The 24,677-nt window shown below is 41.5% G+C and overlaps 1 protein-coding gene across 2 annotated transcripts in view; it reads left to right on the forward strand.

The window, feature by feature from the left end:
• DGAT2 (diacylglycerol O-acyltransferase 2) overlaps positions 1-24,677 on the forward strand; it is an 80,029-nt gene that overhangs the window by 39,094 nt on the left and 16,258 nt on the right. For both annotated transcript variants that reach the window (XM_029602149.1, XM_029602150.1), the window contains 2 exons: positions 9,874-10,078; positions 12,701-12,875. In XM_029602149.1, the coding sequence (XP_029458009.1) occupies positions 9,874-10,078; positions 12,701-12,875 (380 nt within the window). The remainder of the gene's footprint in view (positions 1-9,873; positions 10,079-12,700; positions 12,876-24,677) is intronic.

Raw genomic sequence — 24,677 nt, forward strand, 5'->3', positions numbered from 1 at the left:
ATCTGAGCTGTTCAGCTGACTAGCGGAGGCCAAAAAAGTGCACACCAATTTGAAAGGGTCTGAAACTGTGTAAACTAAGATCCTTCTGGGGTTTTTTAACCTAGCAGTTCTTTCTGCTCCTTTTTGCTTCCAGCTGAATTGAAACTAGGGCTAGAAAATGGTGCCATGAGCCATCATTCACAACTATCCAGAAATGTTTCCCTCACTTCTTAAATTTATTTTTTAAATACCCTCTTTCCAGCCCACCAAGCTCATTGTGGCAGCAGTCCTGAGCTGGCAGTCTCTCACACACCAGGGCTGCTCCTGGGAACTCTGCAGTCGGGGGACCCTGAATCAGCCACTAGGTGTTGCCACAGGTCAGTGATGCTGCCTGCACAACATCCCAAAAATTGAAGGCTTTTAAAGCTGGGACTTGAACCTGGCCCTTCTGCCTACCCTGTGCACAGCCACTGCCACTGGAGCATCCCACAAGGATTTCTTGGACACCGGCACATCTGGCACTGTGGGACTAACCAGATACAAATGGAAACTATACCTGATGTGTGAGGTAACGGTGTGCAACGAATGTATCTTCATATCTTGAGATACTGCGGAGGGGGAGGTGGGGTGGCGAGAGTGGGCTACTTCTAAAATGCTAACAAAAGTACCCTTATAATGTAATTGCTGAGCACATTAGATAATACAGCTTTCAATTAAATTTGGCTATTTCAGAAGTCTCTATACCAAGATGTGATGCAATCCATCTTTCTGACACAAGCGAACATCTTTGACTGGGGAATCCCCAGGGGCCTGGTATATTGAACCGTAGGTCTGGGTTTTATCTAAGGACTATGACAGAGTCTTGTGTAATCGTGATGTTGAAGGGATCTCTGAAAGGGATACATATATAGTAGTCAAATTTTGCAGACAGCTGAAGAAGGAAGGTGATGCATGAAGACAAAATAACTTGATTTGCTTTTCAGTTTAAACAGACCCACATAGCATAGGAACGGATCAGGCCAGTGACATACTGGTATGGGTGTGTATTGCTACTGGGGTGCTGCGTAGTCAGATAAACATAAAACATGCACACGTAAAGGGGACTTCGGCCTGCCAGCATTTCCCATGCGTGCTGAGCAATGCTGTCACTGGGGGAACAGGTGTTCACAATTCAGCCAAGAGCCCAGATTCATTGCTCTGAACTTTGTCTGTTTTTGAGATTCCCCGGCTAGAATCAGCAAAGAAGGTATCGCAGATGTAGATATTTAGTCAGGTATTTAATCTCAGCATGTTTGCTTATCGCTTTACTGCTGTTGCTTAAGTGTGGCAGATTATTAGGATCTAAAGGTCTGGGAGTGGAGTAACTTGGTTTTGCTCCAGATTGGTTTCCGCAAACAGCTCTGCATGTGCTAGATACCTAGGTAAATAGCCCATTCTGCTCGTCCTCTGTGAAAACGGCTGTTTAAGAAAAATAAAGGCAGCTTGTTTGTGCACTAGGCCATATAATCCAGCCACTTAGCAAAGGATTTAGAAGCGTTTTGTACCTATTAATTTTCTAGTATAGATGTAGTGGCGTGCCAAGACTTAAATTGGGGGTGGGTAACACTGCACCCTGATTCGCCAGATTCCTTTCATAAAAACTGTTTTCATTTTGACATTAACTTTCAGTTAAAATATTCAAGTTATATAAAAATGATTGAAACTGTTTTTCCCCCCACATAAAAACAAAATTATAAAAGAGAAATGTCATTCCTTCTCCCCCCTCCTCGCCAATACACCCCCTATTAGGAAATCAAAACAAGCGAGACTGCTATAAAATGCCTATACAGAGACTACATACTAACTAGCAGAATACCTCACCTCAGTCACACGTACCGAATCTCACCAAATACAGAAAAGTGGCCATACAAAGTAGATAGAATCAATCTGACAAAAACTGAACTGGAAACTGCAAGAAGCCAAACTCTGTATGCAGTGGAACAATGGGAAAACAAACATTACTATGCCTCATAAAACAATCATCATAAAACCATACAATTAAAGAATACTTCAAAACAGCTGAATAGAATATCCAATAATTAAACTCACACAAATGTGAACACTTTCCAAGCACCAATAAAATATTTCAAAACAGCAGCACATCACATCCAATAATTAAAACACCTTTTCTCCAGACTTGGTAATTGATTTTCAGTCACCCTGTGATTGTCATAAATTAGTTTGGGTGAAGGAAGGCACACAGACTTTCTCCTCGCATACATACTTTCCAACACACAAATGCTTTTCTTTCTCACACATGCTCGTTCCACCCCCCACATGCAATCTGACATACATGCTCTCCCCCCCTACATGCAATCATGCACAGGCTCCCAGGCAGACACCTACCCATCCACACCAGCTGAGAACACACATGGGCTCAAACATTCTGAGGGCCTGGGCCTCTTCAGCTGCCAGCGGGATGGTGGCCACTGGGGGCCTCTTTCTATCTTCAGCTGCCGAGGAATGGGTTCCTTGATGGCCTGCTAGCGCGATGAGGTCTGCTGGCAGCGCCTAGATCCTCCTCTCCCGCTGCGGTGTCCTGGATTTCGTGGTATGTGCGGCAGTAGATGTCGCGTTTAAAACAAACGTCTGCTGCTGCAGGGCCGGTCTCGCAATAAGAGCTGTAAGATATGGCCCCTCAGCAGCAGATGGTGTTCAGTTGAACACAACTCCTGCTGCTGGCGTGTGAGACCAAGCTTCCTTCCTGATTTAGTGGCAGTTGGCGTCTCCTCAGCTGTCAAGAGCAGTGCTGCTGCTGCCCTACCACTAAAAATGGCCTCCTGTGCCATAGGTTACTGACCCCTGTTCTAGTCATAAGGTAAAATGTAGTACAAATACGTAGTTTAAACTTCATGTGGTGTGGGTGAGAGAAGTAAACGGATGTGTGCATGTAGCTGAGCTTAGTGTAAGCGCATCTGCTCAAGAGAGTAACTCCATGTATGCATGCATTGAGCTTGTTAATGCAGAAAATGTCATGTTCTTATGTGTATTGCAGCTAAGCTTATGCTGGGATCACATGGGGATGTGATGGGTCCAGCATGGATCATTGCGACAGTGAGATGAGAAACAGTGGCTTTTCTTAAAGCCTTCTAAATATCCACACTGAATCCATTTCTCTACTACTCCCCCCCCCCCCCCCCCCCAAAAAAAAAGTGTGGAGAAATAGATGGCCAAGCATAGGAACATATCATAAAACAGAAAACCTTGTGTATATTTGGAATTGTTCAGTTGCATGTATCCAGTGATGGGGGGTTAGGGTTTTGTTGCCCCAGCACCACCCTGTGCTTCTCCTCCCCCCCCCCCCCCCCCCCACTAGGTCACACAAGTAGCAGAAGACCTAAGGCACAAACCAGCAGTTTCCTACAGCAGGAGTTAGGAAGTTCTAAAGCACAGTGACTTCTATATTATAAAAAGTTTTCCAAATTTGTCTGTAGAATTTTCCTTTTAGCTCGCCTTCACTGATCTAGATGCAGACCAGGTGTGCCTGTTGATAAATCCAGGCCTGTGTGGCAGCTGGTCTTCACCTCAGCCCACAGTGCACTGACGGGATGCAGGATACCAGTTCAGGTAAAATATTTAGGGGATGTGAGACTTGATGCTGTAAACTGTTCAGATTTATATGGGATTAGGTGAAGCTCTGTGTTGGACTGGGAGGATGGGTAGGTATTGGTGTAGCCAGGATTCTGTTTGTGTACTGTTCTGTTGGTATCAAGTTAATTGGAAGTTAAACAAAAATATTTTCCCGTGAGGAGGATTTTAAGTGAGATGTGAGTAGAGCCTCCAGTCCTGTTCCACCATAAGCAGCCATACGAACATAACTGCCATATTGGGTCAGGCCTAGGGTTTCAACAGTGGCCATCCAAAGTCACAAGAACCTGACAGGATCCTAAATAGGTTGATTCCATGCTGCTTCTTTCTAGGATAAACACTGGCTTTTCCCAAGTCCTCCTGGTTAATACTTTATGGAACTTTTTACTCCAGGAACTTATCCAAACCTTTTTAAACCCAGCTATGCTAACTGCCTTTAACCATATTCTCCTGCAGTGACTTCCAGAGTTCAATTATGCATTCATTGAAAAATATTTTCTCAGATTTGTTTTAAATGTGCTACTTTGTTTACTCTTTCAAAAAAAAATTTTGACTCGCACTTACCCATTCCACACTAGTCATGATTTTATAGACCTCTAATCATATATCCCCCCTCAGCAGTCTCTTTAAGCTGAAGAGTCCTAACCACTTTGGTCTTTCTTATGGGGAAACTTTCACTCCCTTTATCATTTTGGTTGCCCTTCTCTCTAGCTCTAATTCTGCTATTTCTTTATTGAGATGCAACAACCAGAATTGCCTACCATACTCTAAATGCAGTTGCACTTCAAAAAAGAAATCTTAGGATATTCCTTTCCTAATAATTCCTAACACTGTTTGCTTTTTTGATCTCCACCACACAGTGAGCTGAGGATTGCAACACATTGCCCACGATAACACCTAGATCCTTTTCCTGAGTGGTAACTCTTAAAATGGAACCTAACATGTAACTACAGTTGGGATTATTTTTCCCTATGTGTATCACTTTGATCTTGTCCATTTTAAAATTCATCTGCCATTTGATACCATTTGCAATTTCTCACAATTTGCTTGTGATTTTTATAACTTGGAATACATTTGTCTGCAAATGTGATCACCTCAGTTCTCTGCCAGATCATTTATAAATGTTAAAGCACCAGTCCCAGTACAGATCCCTGGGACACTCCACTATTTACGTTCCCCCTCTGAGAAAGCTAATCATTCAAACCTGTTTCCTATCTTTTAACCAGTTTGCAATTCATATTGCCTCATATTCGACTTTAATTTTCTCAGAAGCTTCTCATGAGGGATTTTTATCAAATACCTTCTGAAAATCCAAATACACTATATCCACCAGCTCACAATTACCACATTTTAATTCCATCAAATTAGCAGATGGATGAGGCAAGGCTTTGCTTGGGTCAGTCCATGTTGGCTGTGTCTCATTAAGCCTCATGTCTTTCTAATTCTGTTCTTTAGAATAGTTTCTACCATTTTTTCTGGCACTAACAGGCTCACCAGTCCATAACTTCCTGGAGCTTTTTAAAGCTTGGCATTATAATAGCCACCCTCCAATCTTCAATTACAATTACTACTAACAGGTGCACAGTTTCATTTTTAGTTCTTTCAGAATTCTGGGGCTCCTCACCTAGAATACAGTGTTCACTTCTGGAGACTTGATCTCCAAAGGATAAGGACTGGATGGGAAGCGGTCAAGAGAGGCAACCAAAAGGGTGTGGTGGGGTCTGTACGAAAAGCCATATGAGATGAGACTGAAGGACCTTAATATGTATATGCTGGAAGAGAAGAGACAATATAACACCTTTCAATACCTGAAATGAATTTGATGCAAAAAAGTCAAATCTTTTCCAATGGAAAGGAAGCTGTAAAACTAATGGTCATCAAACCCTAAGGGAGAAAACTCAGGAACAACGTTAATAAATTTCTTCTTAGAGGGGTGGTGAATCTATGGAACACTCTCTCCTAGAAGAGGTGATGAAGATGAGAATGGTAATAGAATTCAAAAGGGCATGGGACAGAGGATCCCTGCTGGCTAGAGAATGGAAACTAAGAAATTGGGTAACTTTTTTTTCTAGTACACCTATAGTTACACTTCTGCTCAGAGGTAGCCTGCATGGAGGAGCAGCAGTACTAGCCAAAAAAACTTGCTGGGCAGACTAGATAGACCATTATTGTCTTTATCTGCTATCTTTCACTATTAATATTCTACTATACCATCTGGTCCAGGTGACTTGCTACTCTTCAGTATTTTTGTTTGCCGTATTTACATCTTCCAGGTTCACCATGATTTTCAGCTCTTCTGAATCATGACCATTAAATACCATTCCCACCATGCTTATCCAAAATCTTCTGTAAACATTAAAGCAAAAAATTCATTTTTATCCCCAAGCAGAATAAAGTGGAAGGAGAGGACGCTTGTATGGAGCACTAGACCAGCCTCACAGTGATCAGCAGCAGTAATGACATAACACTATCTCCAGTTAAGTTGTGTGCAACAAAACATTTTTTTTGAAATACCCCAGTATCTGCTGAAAGAGGTTTCAGGCTTCTAAATATTTTTAACAATTTCTAAATTTGAGAAATACAAATTCCTTACAAGAAAGTCAGGCAGTTACACAAGAAATCTAACCATCTTAGAAAAGATCATAAAGAGAAAAATAACATACTAAACTTCCAAAGTCCTCCGTATTAGGATAATACAGATAACAGGAACCAAAGGGGAAAAAAAGAATTAGAAATAAGCATACAAATGAACAAGAAACAGACAAGTGTGAATCAAAACTGGGGATGTTGGTGCAAACTGTGCAGGTACTTTTACCTGTGATTTGCACCAAAAATCAAAGCCAAATGTAAGACTAGAAAACTGTAGATATTTAAATACTATAAACTTACAGTGCAAATGTTAATTCATTAGGACTTGAGATGACTCAAGCACAAATGTAAATTACTGTAATGCTTTTTCCCCTCAATTTCCAGAGGTTCAGAACAGTCTTTATTAGTGTGGAGTAGGTTGTGCAGACTGGTTCTGAATAATACAGATCTGTGTAAGATACTTTGCCAAAGCCATGACAAAGCTGTTTGTGAGGTTTCTGAATATCCCATTCTCTTGACATTGGTTGGGGTGATGCTGCATGTGTGTAGCATGCCTGAGGCTGCAGGGGAAACGTGTAGTACTGTGGAAATCTTTGGAAGCTGGCTTCAGTGCAGTCAAGAGCATAAAGATTGCATTGTCCTGTCCTGTCCTGTCCTTGACCATGCTCATAATTAGGAATACGAGCTAAGCATAATACTTAGCTTTTTTGACAATCTTTTGCTGCAGGTCTTCAACTCTTTTTTTTTGTACTAAAAATTTCATTTTGTCACACCCTCACCATGCTGTATATTGACTCTTGTTCCTATGGCAAAATGCATTTTGAGAAAAACTTGCTTCATGAATGGGATAGTGCTTATACATTTTCCTATACAACAGCCTCAGTCTTAAATGCAAATCTAAGGCACTACCAATACTAATTTAGATAGCACTACTAGACATATAGTGCTGTACAGATAAACAAGACAGCCCTAACTCCATGGAAGTTAATCCCTAGTCAAGACAAAGGGTTTCAATAAACTTAGTACAGTAAACATTAAATCAGGAAGAACTGGGGCCTTAAAAGCTGCCTCCCAGGATTTTAGGCAGGATTTGAATATGGCCAGGGATTGGACATGACACAACTCAAGACAGCCAATTCTAAGTGCAGCCCAACACCCTTAAAACAGTACAACTACAATGAAATGCTCTTTGGCCTTCTCTGCTGATCTTGGTATTTAACAATAGGTTGTAGTACCTGCTTCCCATCCCAACACATTCATCTCTGAATATTCCACACCACCTGCCTGTGACATCTGACATGAGCAGGAAGAACAAGTGACTGCACGTTACTCCACTGATTTTACATAGTAAATTATTGCACATGTCTCATGTGCTTTTTTTTATAAATTGTGACTTTACTCAGGTTCAGGTTTTAGTTCTTGCCACCTAATGTTGCACCATGTAAAAATTGTATTTGTGTTGTAACATCAGATTTCAACAATACCATGCTGCTTTAAATATTTGAGTATTTATAGGTAGAACATGAAACTGTGACTAAGGAACAAATTGGATGCTTTCAATCCTATTCTGCAGTTCTGGATTATGGGGAGAGTACAATGCTAGTCTGTGCTGGGGACAGTAAAAGGGGCTAACTTTTTTTTTTTTCTCCTTGACTGATTAGAATGTGGAAAATGTCCTTCCCAAGTTTTGTGATGCAAACACTTTTTTTTTCCTCTGCACTGAACTCCACCCAACACCTGTTACGTATTTAAAGCACATTGCACTATTGGTCAATGCATTATTTCAAGTTTTCCTGGTGCTGATGTACTAGAATCTGCAGCATTTTCTACAGTACCTATAGCTAGACAGGTTATTATCCCTTTACCCAGACTTATTTTCTAGATTGACTTTTGTTTACTGATGTGAAAAAAAAAGCCAGTTTGCATTTGAAGAGAAATAATGTCCCCCCTCCCCCATCACTTTTAGATTAAATATTTTGATTATGGATGTATCTACTATAGAACCTTGGGCTCTTATAGCAGGTTAATTTTGACTGGGAATTTGGATATAATGGCATTTTAAGTTGAAGGATGGAATTGCTGAACCTAAATTTTTGACCATTTCTGTTGCATTACACATGTTGAGTCTTACTATGCAAACCCTTTTTTAGGATGGTTGGCTTTAAAAGTGGTTTGAAGTCCGCAAGTTTAAGTTTATTTCCTCTGACTAAACCTTGGCATTGGCTATATTTTGGCTCAGTACAGTAGAAGGTGACCAATGTCTGTGAATACTTTGGGAGACTACCCCCTTGTCTATTCCAGGGCAGGGTTATTCTGCCCAAGCTCAGCAGAAGACTGCAGGGCAGCCAGATTGACTTTATATTCTAAACCTGCATAAAAACTCATCTTGCTGTCCAGCCTCTATGAATTTCACACCTCTGTTTATCCCCTTGCTACCTAATATATAATTTTCCCTGCCTTGCCCAACGTCAGTGTCCATTTGTGTGGTAATACTATAGACCAGTGGTTCTCAATGTTTTTCCATCATGGCACACTTAACAGTGCTAATCTGTGTGAAAACACTGCATACCTCATTCTGCAGCTGAACAAAAACAAAAATATATTTTATCAATGATGTGACAGAAAACATTCTTTAATTTCCATAACTGCTTGTAAAAAAAAATTACAATTTAATGTTTTAATCTTTGCTTTTGCTTAATCAGTGAGAAATCTGGGACTGATGTGCTGCACTCAGTTTTTTTATACAGGGTTGAATGGTAGATAAAATTGACAGATGCATGAGAGTTTAAGAAGTTCTGATCTCTTCTAGAGTTTATACAGAGTAGAACTAGCACATTTCCCTATTTAACTCACCATGCACAAATATATTCCAATTCTGGTGTTCTCTAAAATCCCTCCTCTGCCAGACACTTTGTAAAATAGCATGAAAATCTGCGGAAAAGAAAAGCCCACAAGCTATATAGCAAGCCTGCTGTGCCATTCCATCAGAGCACTAACACCCAGGACTCAAACAGCAACAACCCTACCTATGAAAAGGCAACACTGCAAATACAGAACACAATAACTTCCTGTTGTAAAAAACAAAGCTGATTGCTAAATGTCCCTGCACAGAACCTGCATGCTAGCTAGCAGAATCCCTTCTGTCACAAATGCAGAACACAGACTGATCCTTACCTATTGCAGAGTAAAGAACCATAAATTAAAAACAGGCATGCAGACAAATACTGAAACCCTGAGAAGCCAGTCTCTCTGGGGCAACTTTCAAACTGTGTGCAGAAGTATAAAGTAGTAGTTTCTACTCACAAATGTTATGCCAGTTTCCTTCTGAAAAGAGTTGCAAAAGGTATGTGCATGGATTTGTTCCTGCTATTTGTTTGGGTACTTTGGCAGAATAAAAAACACATAAGTACTCCCTGTTCTGCACATTGAAGCAGTAGGCACATGTGGCTGTTACAGAAAGCATAGGCTTATGTCAAATTTTTGGTGTCACCAGTGTGTCCAGATACACTGGTTGAAAACTGCTGCTATAGACCGGTAAAAATATGGTTGGCTAAATGTCCTCTGGCTTTTTATAATTGTTGGGGTGCTTGCCATTGTTTGCTAAATGTACTGCTTCTGATTCTTCTCAAATCAAAAGGCACACAAGCTTGAAAATATTTGGCTTTTTTTTTTTTTCAGTTGGTTAAAACTCACAACCTGCTTCCTAGTAGGAATTACATCTTTGGCTATCACCCTCACGGAATCATGTGCTTAGGGGCATTTTGCAACTTTGCCACTGAAGCCACCGGTGTTTCCAAGAAGTTTCCTGGCATCAGGATTCACCTTGCAACGTTGGCGGGGAACTTCAGGATACCTGTTCTACGAGACTACTTAATGTCAGGAGGTGAGTGTGCAAAGCACTCCTCTGCCTTATGTTCCTGCTTCGGCACGGAGGATGCTTTTTTTTTTTTTTTTTTGATACAAGGATGTGGGTAGAGCGCAACACTGGGTAGGCACTTGCTATCCTTCAGGAAACGGGGCTAGATGGGCCTTGTGGCCCTAAGTTGCTATTTCCAGGTTTCTGTGGAAGCTGATGGGCACTTAATTTGAGCCTCAGGGTTCCTGATTTTGTTACTGCTCTTCTCTTCCTCCTCTCCCACCTTTAAGGTGTGTGGTACCAGCCCAGGAAAGGAGCTGGGCCTTGAGAATCCTACCTGGGTCCTCTGCATGGCAGCGCACAGCCCTAGCGCTGAGTCGCCAGTCCAGCCCGCGGACAGTGTTGCTTGTGAAATCATCCAGCGCTCCTGTCATAGGAGGGAGAACAGGACTGAATTCTTGATCTTGCCTTGTATGTGTGAACCCACAAAACTTCACACTGTTGTGAATGAGGGATGGAAATAATTCTAATCTTGTTCAGAAGTCACTTTTTTCCTAGAAGAAAATCATACAAGCTATTTAACTTTCTTTTCAGCTCTTCTGTCTTATTCCCAGAATCTGAAATGGTAACACCTTTGGAATAAACGTTTTGTTTTTTTCCTGGGCATTTTGGAGGTTTTTATATTGGAGTGGGAAGGCAGGGATGCCCGTTCACATCTGAGACTGGTTTCTGTGCCTTAGTTTTACGCTGCTGCAGCTGGCTAATGCTTATCTCATGCAGCCCAGGTGCATCTCTAGCAGTGACTCAAATGTTCCTGAGGTATTGCGTTACAAAGTGCATTGCTATTCTGTTTGGATAAAACAGCAGCTCAGTCCAAAATTACTGCTTACCCAGCCATTCTAGTCACTTTAAACAGGACATAATTGTTTAGCTTTGGAAGCCCTTCTCAATTGATTATAAACAGAATATGAAACACTTGGCCTATGTTGGGTGGGTGTGAAGCCTGAGCTCCTTAAATGTGAACTACAAATCCTATATGTAAACAGCTTGGATATGCCTTTCCTGCAATTAGATTAAAGTGGGCTCCAGTGACAAGTCATAGGTCACTTCAGAAGCAGCAGCTTGTCTGGTTTACAGCTGCTCTATTGATCAGATGACCACAGAAAATGGAAGAGACTAGGATGTCAGTCTTGAACATATCTGACATGGACTAGATTATTTTCCAGTTTTTCTCCAAAGGCTGCATCCTTGCTAAGCAATGTTTTTAAGATATAATCAAACTTGTTCAACTTCTAATTTTTTTTTTTTTTTTTTACTGGGGCACGTATACTGGAAGTCGAAACAGCCAATTAATCCAGAATTTTTTCTTTGTATATTATTGTCACCCTTTATTTGACCCAGCAGTTTCTCTTGCTACTTCTAGCTTCCAGCTCATGTGGAACAGGTCTCTATATTGCAGTTGTGAATGAAGATTCATACGATCATAGTCTTACTACTTCTCCCACCCTGCCAAAATGAGTCTGAACATTTCTCACTACTTTAAGAGCTGACCTAATCCAAATGTTTATTATGAATGTTTGTCCACTTTGTAACACTAATCATAATGGTTTACAGGTACAACCTTCATAATTATAATAGTGATTCTCACTTGGACTGATGGCATATAAAACATTTAAATAATGAAATAAAGATATGAGGAAGGGTGGAACTCATTCTGAAACACAATTTAGAGGGGTTAATTATGATTATCTACTCTTTGGAAAGTATCTTGATGCCCGCAAACTAAGGGTCACATTAGCTGTGTTTAAGGTGGAGTACATGCGCTTATGCTGCTTTTAATACTAGATGGAAAACATTCGGTTAACGACAAGCTTATCGCCTTAATTTCTATGAACTTCATTCCGTCTGGCAATTTAAAATATCTGTTTATGTAACTCTCCATTTGGCTTACATCATGGCTGGCAATTTTTAATCTGTATTGAGTAGGATATATTATGAACGGATTATTTTATAGTGAAGTTGAGCTGGTAACTGGCACAATTCGTTGTAGATTGCCAAAAAGCATTTGGTAGACTGGGGGTTGGTAGACCTGGACCCCTTACTCTTTCTTGCCTTCTCTGTTGCTGCTCATTGAGTGTTGCAGGTTGACTGCTTCATGGCATATAAAGGGGAAGATTGTTTCCCTGTGATTGCAACAAACATTTTGAGCACCTTCAAGAATGAAATCTGTAGCTATATTGTTGTGGGGATTTGACCTTAAAGTGGGCGTGAACAGCTTCTGCTCTCTAAAGCTGTGAACAAGGTATGGTTTTTACCATAAATCAGTCATATTTCCGTGCATTTGATCTAAGAGCCAGGTTGCATTTGCTTACTCCTGGGACTTGAGTGGTGCACATGTTAGCAGGCAGAACAGCTCGCCTCATGCTCCAGTCATATGCCAGGGGTGGAGCAGTGTTGGGAGTGAAGAATACATACATAATCCATGATGGGATGTGTAACTTGTAGAGAAGAATCCCTCATTCTCTCCTATCTGACAGCATAGCAGTAGCTTTTGACACCTTGTCTGTGTGTCTGTATTATATTAAGTTGTGCATAGCAAGCTTGTCTAATTCATAACTGCCCTACGTTCCTTTCCTTGGACTTGCTTAGGTATATGCCCTGTGAATCGTGACAGTATAGACTACATCCTCTCCAGAAACGGTGCCGGAAATGCTGTGATCATTGTTGTGGGAGGAGCTGCCGAATCATTAGACTGCAAGCCAGGGAAGAACTCCGTCACTCTGAAAAACAGAAAAGGATTTGTGAAGCTGGCACTGCAGCATGGGTAAGAAAGATACGCAACTTGCTATGCTGGCCCTTCCCAAGGAAGGCATGCAAGTGCTGCATGGAATGGAAGTAAATTTCTACAAATGCATTTTCATTTAGATGCTACGTATTTATAACTAAACTTATCTGGTGCATGAACTACTTGCGTTTTAGGATGAAAATCAGCATTGTTTAAAAAAAAAAAAGTGCTGAATTTGTGAAACACCCAGTATTTCACAATACTGGGTGTTTAAATTTTAGCATAGTTTTGGCTCAAAACATGATTAGATCTTAATCTAAATCCTGGTAAGAATTGAAGAAATAATTTGGACAAGTTTATTCAGAGTTGAACAGTGATTTATACTTTGTGTGAAAGTACATGAACCCTTCACTCAATAAATGGTGGCACCTCTTTAAGCAGCTATAACTTCAATTAAACATTTCCTGTAATTGTTGCTCAGTTTCTCATATCGCCTTGAGGGATTTTGGCCCAGCTCTGACATTTTGAGGAATATGAGATGCCATACTAGATCAGACCAAGGGTCCATCAAGCCCAGTATCCTGTTTCCAGTGGTGCCAATCCGTCACAAGTACCTGGCAAGTAACCAAAACATTTAATAGATCCCATGCTACTAATGCCAGCAAAAAGCAGTGGCTATTCCCTATTGATTAGTAGCAGTTTATGGACTTCTCTTCCAGGAACTTATCCAATCCTTTTTTTTAAACCCAGCTTCAGTAACTGCCTTAACCATATCCTCTGGCATTGAATGCTAGAGCTTAATTGTGCATTTAATGAAAGATTTTGTTTTAAATGTACTACTTGCAAACTTTGAGAACCCCCTTACATGAACAGCTTGCTCCAGGTCTGGCCATATTTCAGTAAGGTTTAGGTCAGGATTTTTATTTGGCAGTCTAAAATACTCTTCAGCCATTCTGCAGTAGATTTTCTTGAATGTTTTTAGGGTCATCTTTTACGTTATGGCTTGCTTTTAATTTTATTTCAGCTCATGGACAGATGGTCTGACATGCTTATCTAGAGTCTTGAATTAAAGCAGTATGGCGACCCTTCTTGATCACCACTAGATGGCCCTAGTTCCAAACACTGTTAGATTTTAGGCAGTGGAGGGGAGGGGCTTACTATTTCCAGATCATCACCTCCAGTGAGGCTGCGGTCTTAGATCGGTGTGGCAGTACAGATTTGTCTTGGAGTTGAGCAGGTAGGAACTTTTATTTATGGTTTTGCCTACTCCAAGGGGGTGTTAGGTTCCTTCATGGGCCATCCCTCAGGGTGAGGGGGGGTGGTTGGTGATCCCCTTTTAGCCTTGACCGCAGCTTAATGGCACCTTGCTCAGTGTGGGAAATTCTCGGCTGCAGTCTGAAACTATCATGCCTCGATGCAGCCGCACTGTGCCCAGATTCTCTCCAGAGGGGGTGGGACTCACTAGGGATGGTCATTCCACTCAAATCAGCTGAGCTGGTGCCGGAGACTCTTGAGGGGTCTGAGGAGGTGGCCACCATCTTAACTCCACATATTAGGAGCCAGGCTTCTGCAAGGGAGCCTTCGGACTCCCTCCCCTGCTCTTCCCTGTTGATCAGCGCCCTGTTGGAGACAGGGAAGGCGAAAAGGTCCAGGGGTATGCGGATCAACGTTCCACTGATTCTGAAAAATTCTCTGCAGATTTTGTTCTGCTCCTCCATAAGGCCTATTTGGCTAAGGAGGCAGGATCTAAGTGCTATCTCCCCCAGAAAATCCATTTGGCTAAAAAGCCCAAGGCAGATAGGCAGTAGGGGTCAGAATTCTTCAGCTTCTCAGCTTCGGTTGGCCTGCTGGTGGTGAATGGGGCACGTCAAACGAGTCTGAAGACCCCGATCATCTACAGAGAGGTCCAGGAGGTGATCCGGACAAGGACCCAATGAGCACTTTGGCTGATCCAGTGGAGGATGTCTGTCGCAGAAGGGACGATCCTAGGGTGGTGAGATTGTTCCATAAGGAGGAGCTATGGCTTCTAATGCCCCAGGTTTTGGATGCGTTTGGGATTAAGGTCATGCAGGAGGATTCTGACAACAAGGAAGTGACCCTGGTTTTGGATGACTACGGGACTGCCTAAGGCTTTTCCTTTACTGAAGAAGGTGAAGTTGGTGGATCAGGAGTGGGAATCTCCCGAGGCAGGCCTGAAGGTAGCCAGAGCTATGGGTAAGCTCTTATCCCTTGCCGGAGCAGACCTTGGAGTGTTGGAAGCTTCCCAAGATGGATGCAGTGTGTCGGTGACCAAGAAGACTACCATTCCTGTGGCAGGTTCAGCTGCTTTGAAGGATGTCCAGGATTGGAAGCTGGAGATTCTGTTGTGAGGTCTCAGCTTTAAACTTTCAAAAAACGTTTTTTGCATTCGACAGACAAATTTTTCTTCAGACAAAAGGTGATGTGGTAGTCGGCTATGGCCCCCCCCTTGATTGTGAACCTGTATGTGGCCAAGTTTGAGAAATGTTTGAGGGACCATAAATATGTAGAAAATATTGTAACATGGAAAAGGTATATAGATATTTTTGTTACGGAAAGAAAGATTTGTTACTATTCCAAGAATGGGTGAATAGTCCGGATCAAAATCTGAAATTTAATATGATCCATGACAAAATTTAAAAATCTGTTTTTTAGATATTTTAATGCGAACAAATAGTGGGTTCAGCACTGATATATATTTAGAACACCAATAGATGTTAAATTTATTGAAGTATCCACAGCACAAATGCAGGAGCAGGAAACTGCACTTCAAGTATTCAATATCAATAGGGGAAATGCAGTTGATTCAGTAAGTCCCCACAGCTTCAGAATTATTTCATGAAATATGCACTTTTTGTTTTATTGGCGTGGAGATGGTACACATTTTTATTTGTGGTAGTTTGGTTTTGTATGTGTTCGCATACCAAGCATAGTGTTAGATTCTTAATCACTCATGTTAGTATCTTAGCATTGATAATTCTAAGACACCCGCACTATTTAAGGTTTAGAATTAATCTCTGACAGTTTTTAACGACAGAGAGACATTTGTACATGTAAAATGCATTTAGGTATGGCTTAAAAGCCTTATAGTCCAGGTTAGTGTTGCCTAAGTTGTATTTAATGTATTTATTCAACACTATAGTCTAAGCAGATTGTGGAATCAACTTTTTTGATGTGTAGTAACGCTTGGCACTTAATGTACCTGTATACTTTAAATGTAGATTTTGTATTCACTAGTGGCAGCGTTTTGGTACTGTTTAATCTTAAAAGAAACCTTGCATGATTTAAGTAAAGCCTTGAGTTAATCACCGTTTGACAGCTTTGAAAGCTTAACAAGAAAACTATTTCTATTTATAATATGCAGTTACAGATATAGCTACGTGCCTTAGTCAGGTGTGTGCTGTCCAGACTTTATTTTATGTAATACTATAGTTCTAATAGTTGCACAAATAGCCATAGTAGCTAATTCATTCGCGAGGGTGTATTTCTGACTAGATTTTTTAACCATGATTGGTTTATTTGTATAGTGAAGAATTTTGTATTTTTAATAAACTTATTTGTATGTGTATTAATGCCCCATTTTGAAATAACTAATATAGGTCACTACAGATGTGAGAACAGTGCAAATTGAAAAGCTTTGAATACTATGAACCATTAAGTTATTAATGTTTAGAAAGGTTATAACTCATATGTATGTTTGGTTGACACCATGTTTCTACTTTATTCATTGCAACAATGTAGAAGTCTAAACACAACAATGTGTTTGGTTATACAAGAAAATTAATGTGGTCTTTAGAAACATTGAGAAAGCTGGTTTGATCTTCACAGGTATCGTTTGATTATTTAGCCGTTCACCAAATTACATGAACACATCTGGCATTTTTATTAAAACACAGCTTGTGTGTACACACTCATGTGTGTGTATATGTATTTAATTTTTGTAAAGTGTTTTTTACTTTTAATTTTACAATTTGATATTTAATTTGCATCCTATTTTTATGATAAGTTTATATTTTGTTTTGATTGTAGCCCCTGAAGCAGTTTGGTCACATGACCTGAAGCCATGTATATAGCTTTGTATCTTGTAATTTTTATTTCTTATTTACTTATTTAAATTATCATTGACAGTTCCTGTTACTTATATTTCTTTATCTGTTGCCTAGTGCGCTATCTTTCCGCCTTCACTCTCTCTCTCGCTTATCCAACCCCAAGTCCGGTTTTATGTACTTTCCAACTTTTGTTCAGATGTGAACCGGTATGATGTACCTACTAATGCCGGTATAAAAAAAAAGTTTTAAATAAATGAGGGAAACTCGGCCAGAGTCTGGCTTTATTGTTCACCCCATATTGTAGTAATAAAGAATCCCTGTTTTTACCGATCTTTGTTACTCCGTTGATACCACAGATCACTCCAGAGACCCATCCCTTTTTCAAAAGATTTCCTCCCTTCTGGATGTTGCTAAGACGGTGTAATCATATGCAAAGCTGCTAAGAGTACAAAGGTTATGCCTTGGTATAATCCATGTTTTGAGACAGAGGGTCTCTGCTCACTCAGTTATTTGGGGTTTGTTTGAATTGGGACATCTTGGCCTGGGTACAGGTGTTAAGGGTTCTTCACCTCTTTCCTTCTGTCGGTGGGTTTAGTCTGGCTGCCTCGGGGCTTTCGGCGCGTCTGTCTGTCGGCTCGACCGGGACCAGCGTCGCTGGCCTTGCACGTGCGCACGCGGCGGTGATGTCATGGGGCGCGCACTAGTTCCCCGCTGGGACTCTTTTCATTCTTGTGCCTTATTTTACATGCGCGCGAGCGTCAGTGATGTCATTGCACACGTATCCGCATGCCGAGGGGTTTTGTGATTCTTTAATTGTTTTCCTGTGCTGATTGGAGGGGACATTCAGCGTGGGTCAGAGAATATTCCTCAGCTGTTGGCTTTATCAGCTGAGGAATATAAACAGCTTCGTTGTGGCGTTCAGGTTGCCTTGGCAACAGACTTCAACGGGATAAGGCTGGTATTTATTTTGTGCTCCTTGTCTGATGCTTTTGTTTTTACTTCAATTGTCTTAACTACAAGTTAATATTTTATTCCTTGAATTGTAGGAGTTTTTGCTTAAGATTTTAGTAATTAGTAGAATTTATAAATGATTATTTTTTTGTTCTGAAGAAAGTATTTTTCTATGACTTATAAAGACTGCAGTCAGATTCTTGGATTTGTTTTACATCATTGGTACGTCTTCTGACTGTTCTGTTTAACTTCGTGTACAAGTGAAATTAAATTCATCAATAACTGAACTGTCTCTTGTTTTGAACCGCCTATCAACTGATCAATTTATATTGATCAGCTGAACCAAGGATCCATAAAATACCAGTATAACGGGTCAAAGCTGAGGGATCGCAGGTGGCACGCTCAGTTAGGTAGTGGTGGCTAAGAGTTCTTTTCCTCTGCCTCCATCTTATATAAATGAAACATAGAAATGACTGCAGAAAAATACCAAATGGTCCATCCAGTCTGCTCAGCAAGCTTTCACACTTTTTTTTTCATCCTTTTCTGTTACTCTTGTCCCTTTAAATAACCTTTTTGGTTCTATTTCCCTTCCACCCCCACCATCGTAGATAGCAGTGCTGGAGCTGCATCTGAGTGAAGTATCCAGCTAATTTGTTTGGGGTAGTAACCGCTGTAATAAGCCAGCTTCTCCCAAGCTTGTTTATCCAGCCTGTGAATTCAGTCTTTGTTGGTTGTTTGAATATAAATCCTCCTTTCATTTCCCCTGCCGTTGAAGCAGTGGGCTGCGCTGGATATGTATTCTAAGTGAAGTATCAGGCTTGATTTGGGTAGTAACCCCTGTAACAAGCAAGCTACACCCATGCTTATTTGTTTTACCCAGACTATGTAATTCAGTCCTTGTTGGTATATGTCTGACTATAAAACATCTTTTCTTCATTCCCCCTGCCGTTGAAGCAGAGAGCTATGCTGGATATGCATTGAAAGTGAAGTATCAGGCATTTTTGGTTTGGGGTAGTAACCACCGTAACAAGCAAGCTACTCCCCTGCTTTTATGTGGATGCAAATCCTTTTTTTTTCCACATTTCCTCTTGCTGTTGAAGCATAGAGCAATGTTGGAGTTGCATTAACTGTGTGTGTTTATTGAATAAGGATATTCATCTCCAGGTAGTAGCCGTCATTCTCGCAAGCCACCCCCATGCCTCTTCTCTTCATTCACATCCTCTAGGCTTTATTGATCCACAGTATTTATCCCACAGCAAGATAAATCCACAGTATTTATCTTGCTAGTGGGGGATGCAAAACCCACTTGTCTGGACTGATCTGTGGTATTGCAAGAACAAAAATGAACAGCTAAGAACCAATTTTCCTTTTAATTTGTTAGCCATAATATAGATTGCTTTCTTGCTGACAGTTTTCTAAATTGTTTTGCTTGGTTTGAAATCTATTTTTCCTAGCTATATAGAATTTTTAGAATCTTTGCTAGTCTATAAGTAATTGTGTGTTAGTATGGGGAAAAAAGGGGCTGGTATCTACAAGTTCCCACCCCTAGGGTGTTATCTTCTTAAATAGTTCTAAGGACTTAGGTCTTATTCACTTAACCTAAGTATCAATCTAACAATTTGTATATTAGTCACTATTAGCAGAATGTTTATTTGGTGTAAGAATTATTCTTATGTGCCAAGGCCTACCATTTGGAGACTTAAGGGTTGTCCAATTTGCTTTCATTTGTCTGCAATGAAAAAATAACTCATCTGAAATAAGGAATTCAGGCAACTAGAATATCTCCCCTAGCTTCCACAGAGGATTCAAAAACCCAAAAATAAATGGTTTACAGTGGGCTCTAGTAGAAGACATGTGACTTGGGTTTCCCACTCAAGGGATGGCCTTGCGAGCAGCTCTACTTACCCTGATACCGGTCACACTACTCCTAGGCATGCAATACTATTGCCTTTCAAGGGCCCACAGCAGGGAAATGCCATGGTGCCTTCACATGTCGCTCCTGTCTGCCCTATAAAAGGACTCTTCTGACAACTCAGTATTGCTTCAACAAAGTTGTCTGGTTCCTGCTTATCTGGTTCCAGCCTTCAGTTTTGTTCAAGCCATGTTCCTCTCTTAAGCTCCAGTTGGTTCCTGCCTTCAGAGCCATCAGCCTTGCCAGTGCCAGATCTTCAGTCTCTGCTTTGCCTTGGTTAGACTCTTGAACTATCAGTCTGGCTCATGCTAAAGTGCTCGCCTGCAGTTAGTGTGGGCCTTGGGGTCCTGTCAACGAAGTTGCACCTTGGCAAGAGGGGTTCACACACATGCAGTTCCTTATTTTGCTGAGGTCAAGAGTTTGAATGCGTCCCCATGACAGGCTGTTGCTGCAATTTGAGCTACAACTGGCTTGTTTTTTCTCTGACAATGTCAAGATTACATATACTCTCCCTGTTGGCTAACCTAGCTCTCACTTGGGCCTCCCCTTGTGGGAACAAGATCTGCTTCTCAATTCATCAAATGTCTGATCTTCAGTCAACCTGTACATGTCACATCTGCCACCACAGAACTTCGTATTCAAGGCAATGATTCTGTGGGTGAATATGCAGTAGAATTCCTTACCTTAACTTCTGAACTCTGGCATGAAGACTGCCAAACTACCAATTTTTGGCAGGATTTATCTGAGAATTAGATGAACATATGCAGCCTGGGATCTTCCTCTGACCCTGGAAGCAATGTTTGCCTTGGCTATTCATATTGACCTGAGATGCCAGGAACAAGCTGATGAAGACCTCACAGCAAAACTCTTCTGTGGTTCCCAGACCTACAAAACTTTCATAACCTATCCTAGAACCACAGCGGGTGGCTGCCTTTAAAGAACCCATGCAGTTGGGTAATACCCAACTTTTGCTTGAGAAACAGTTGAAGATTGCAAAATCTCTGCCTCTACTGTGCCACACAAGATCATTTTGTCAGTCAGTGCCCTCTGAGACCAGAAAACTCTATAAAGAGAACCTCCTCGGGAAGGTAGCCTGGCACCATCCTGTTTCCTGTCTCACCTACAGAAACACTCCATTCAGACTCCAAAGCTGGGGGCAATTTTATCCAAGAATCAATGTTACGTCAACATGATTGCCCTACTACAAGCCTAAGCACCTCCTATGTCATTTTGTCTGTCTACAGAGAACCCCTACCTAATCATGTAACTACAGGTTCCTTGCACATCATGTTGCAGATTGGGTCCCACCAAGAGAACCTTCATTTCTATGTACCTCTTGTACTTGGACTACCTTGGCTGAGTCTTCATCAACCATCTATATTGACTGGAGCACCCTACATATTGTAGAGTGATCCGGGTAGGATGGACAACATTGATTAGTTTCATCCTAATCAGACATGAATTCCGAACTGCTGTCCTGCCAAAGAATCTGCTGATTAGGACCAACTTTGGCCCTTATCGAAGTCTTTAGCCTTGCCTTCATTCAAGCCTTCAGCCTTGAATGGTTCTCTAGTTCAGTCCCAAAACTAAAAAATTTCTAGATCCTGTTTGGACTTCCGAGCTCCCAATCAGTAAACAAGTACCTTTGACTCAGAAGCCAAAGAGAAGAGGCTTGAGGAGGGGGTACTGCTAGCTTTACTGCTCACAAGATGGCCCCACAAGTGGCTCTACTTACCCCAACACGGCCAGATGCTGCCACTCCATGCGGCAGAGATGCCGCTGTTCTGCCACTGTTCCTAGGTGTACACGATACTATTGCTTTTAAAAGGCCTGTGGCAGGAAAAGCTATGGTGCTCTCAGATGTCACGCCTGCCTGACCTATAAAAGGGCTCTTCTGACACACCAGCATTGCTTCTGGTTCCAGTCTTCCTTCTTGCTCAAGCCATATTCCTGCTTTGCCAGTGCCAGATCACCAGCCTCTGCTTTATCTTGTTATAGACTCTTGAGCTGTCAGTCTGGCTTGTACTAAGACACACTTGACTGCTGTCAGCGAGGGTCTTGGCATTCAGTCCAGGAGGTTGCACCTCGGCAAGAGGGGCTCACACATACGCAATTCCTTACATGATTATACAGCACCCAATTTTCCCAACTGTGCAGCATCCTGAATATCCCATTTCCACTGAAGTCACAGGGTTCAGAATCCAAGGTATGTGAATTACAATGGCTCTAGCAGAATAAAACCTGTTGTGAAGACTCTCTCCCTACCGTTGCCCTTACATAAATCTTTTTGATTGGATAATAAAGAAGCGCCAGCAATAGAAAATGAAGTGGTCTGAAAGGGATGTCATCCAGGGTACCCAGAAACACTTAAAACATTATCAAATGTCAAAGGAAACTGCATCAGCTAGAAGACTTGGTCATTCCAGTTTCCAGGAATCTGCAGGTCCTTCAGCAGACCCGCCAGCATATGTTTGAGCTCTCAGTATCCTTGGGTGTATATCATCCAGCCCCATGGCCTTGTCCACTTTGTTTGCCTAGCTCCTGCCATACATTCTGTTCTGTAAATGGAGATTCATCTACTCCATTTCCATCTATGGTCTTAATCAGCAACGGGCCATCTCCAGGGTGGTCTTTAGAGAATACCGAACTAAAGTATTTGTCACGCTACACATTGCCCCTTGTCACCTTTCAATTGCACTATACTACTTCTGACCTCCCTTCTTTCACTGATATATCTGAAAAATGTTTTCTCCTCGCTTTACCTTTGTCCATCCTTTCTTCCACTTGACCTTTTGATGTCCTTATTTTTTTCTCCCATTTTAAGATTCTTCCTTGTGTTGTTTTTGTTTTTTTTAGGATCCTTTATACTTCTTGAATGATATTCTTTCTGCCTTTTTTTTTTTTCAGCCACCTCCTGAGAGCACTAGATTGGTTTCTTTTTCCTCTTCCTCTTTATTTTTCTAACATAAATTTGTTGCCTTTCTAATAGCTCCTTTTAACTTCACCTGCTGTTCCACCTCGCCCATTTCTGTCTTCTAGTTCTTCATCCAGGCACATCCCCCATTTTGACAGTCTATATTTTTGAAATTCAATACTCAGTCTTTGTGTGACTTCTGTGTCCTGTTCGCAGATTTGAGCCACACAGTCTGATCACTGTAGGACTGGTAGTGGAGTTAGCCCCAGGACCCAGTGTGACTCCCCCCGCCTTCCAGGATAACCACCAAACAAGGGTTACAGCAGAATTCATGGTTCCATCAATGATGGTAAGCCATCCAAGTCCTGATGAAGCAAAGCAGCCTCACACCATGACACCTCTGCCACCAGGCCTTGACAGTCAGGATAAGATTCTTTCTTTGGAAGACGGTGCTTGGTTTTCGCCAAACATAATGTTGGACTGAAAAGTTGAATTTGAACACTACTTTAGAAATCTTGTGGGTCATCTGGATGTTCTCTGCTGTCTGCCTCAGGTTTGACAATGTTAATTTCTTTCTAGCTATCCTCCCATGAACATATTCCCACTCAGATCATTCCTGGTGATTGACACATGAACTCACATCTGTTGTAGTAAGGCCTGCAGATCTTTAGATGTTAGAGGTTCATTGTGACTTTGGATTAATTCTAGCTTGCTCTTGAAGTGAGCAGGACTGCTAAGTCACTGTAGTCAGCTTTTCCCATTTGTAGATGGACAGTGCATGGATAATCCCAAATATTTGTTAATGTCTTGTAATCCTGTTCAGACAAGTGTAAACTTTCATAGGTCCTCTGAAACTTTTGTGGCATGAGTTCCCAATAACTTTTATTCAGTACTGTAATGTATGGTGAAGACCAACTTGAAATCTTTTGTACTTTATATAGGATAAGATACCCAAATTCAGTTGTACAGATTTCCTGTTACCCAATTTAAACACCTGATTGTAATTAGTCAATTGTACTAAAATTAGGAGTTCACTTACCATTTCACTCATGGATCATTAATTAATCTTCTACTTTGTACATGCTCAAACATGGAATTGTTTCTACCCTCTGTCGGGCCGATACAGTAAAGCGCAGCCGCAGTTACCCTGTTTTTAACCCGCTTTGGACGCACATTTTGGATGCATAAGGCTAACCTGCGATTCAGTATCCGGTTTTACGCGTCTGTACTGCTTGCCGAAATGGACGCATATCCATCGCAGCCTGCCGCATGTATATGATGATAATGATTTAGCTATTCCCTCTGATACAGTAACGTGCGCCAAGATTATCGCCTTTTTAACCAGCTTATTTGCTGTGTCTTTAACCTGCATATTTACCGCCTACCCTGACCCTGGCGTTAGTGTGGTGTTCAGTCAGGTGGGAAGGTCCATGAACGGAAGCTGCAACCTTGGACCTTCGGGCCTGTATCCGGGCGTCCATGATCGGGCGCCCGGCTGGACGTCCGAGCGGGCGCTCAAGGTAGCAGGGTCTGTAGAAAAGAATCATCCACTTACCTGGTGGAATGACATTTGAAATGACAGGTACCAGCGCACCCTGGATACTGTATAGGCGTTGCACACCGCTCTATACAGTAAAATGGATTGCGAACGCCTACCGCTTCATTGACGCGCTTTGGACTCAGCTTGGATTTGCATCTAATTTGAATACTGAATCGAGTGGCTTGTGAACCAAGATGTGCGCGCGGCAAACGAGGGTGCGCCTGGCACTGCTGCACTATTTTACGCGTCCTTACTGTATCTGCCCATGTGTAAGGAAAAACTTGTTTCAATTAAACTAAGGTCCTCCATGTGGTTAAGACCCTTGATGACTGCTTTTCAACACATTCCTTTCTTAAAATGTAAAAGGCATGGGCTCTAGACCTGACCAACATACTCAAAGGTGGGATCTCATCAGTGACACCTGAGACATATGGAAACAAGCAAAGCACACCAAATA

Source organism: Rhinatrema bivittatum, chromosome 5 (genome assembly GCF_901001135.1).
Source record: "Rhinatrema bivittatum chromosome 5, aRhiBiv1.1, whole genome shotgun sequence".
Classification (NCBI taxonomy): domain Eukaryota; kingdom Metazoa; phylum Chordata; class Amphibia; order Gymnophiona; family Rhinatrematidae; genus Rhinatrema; species Rhinatrema bivittatum.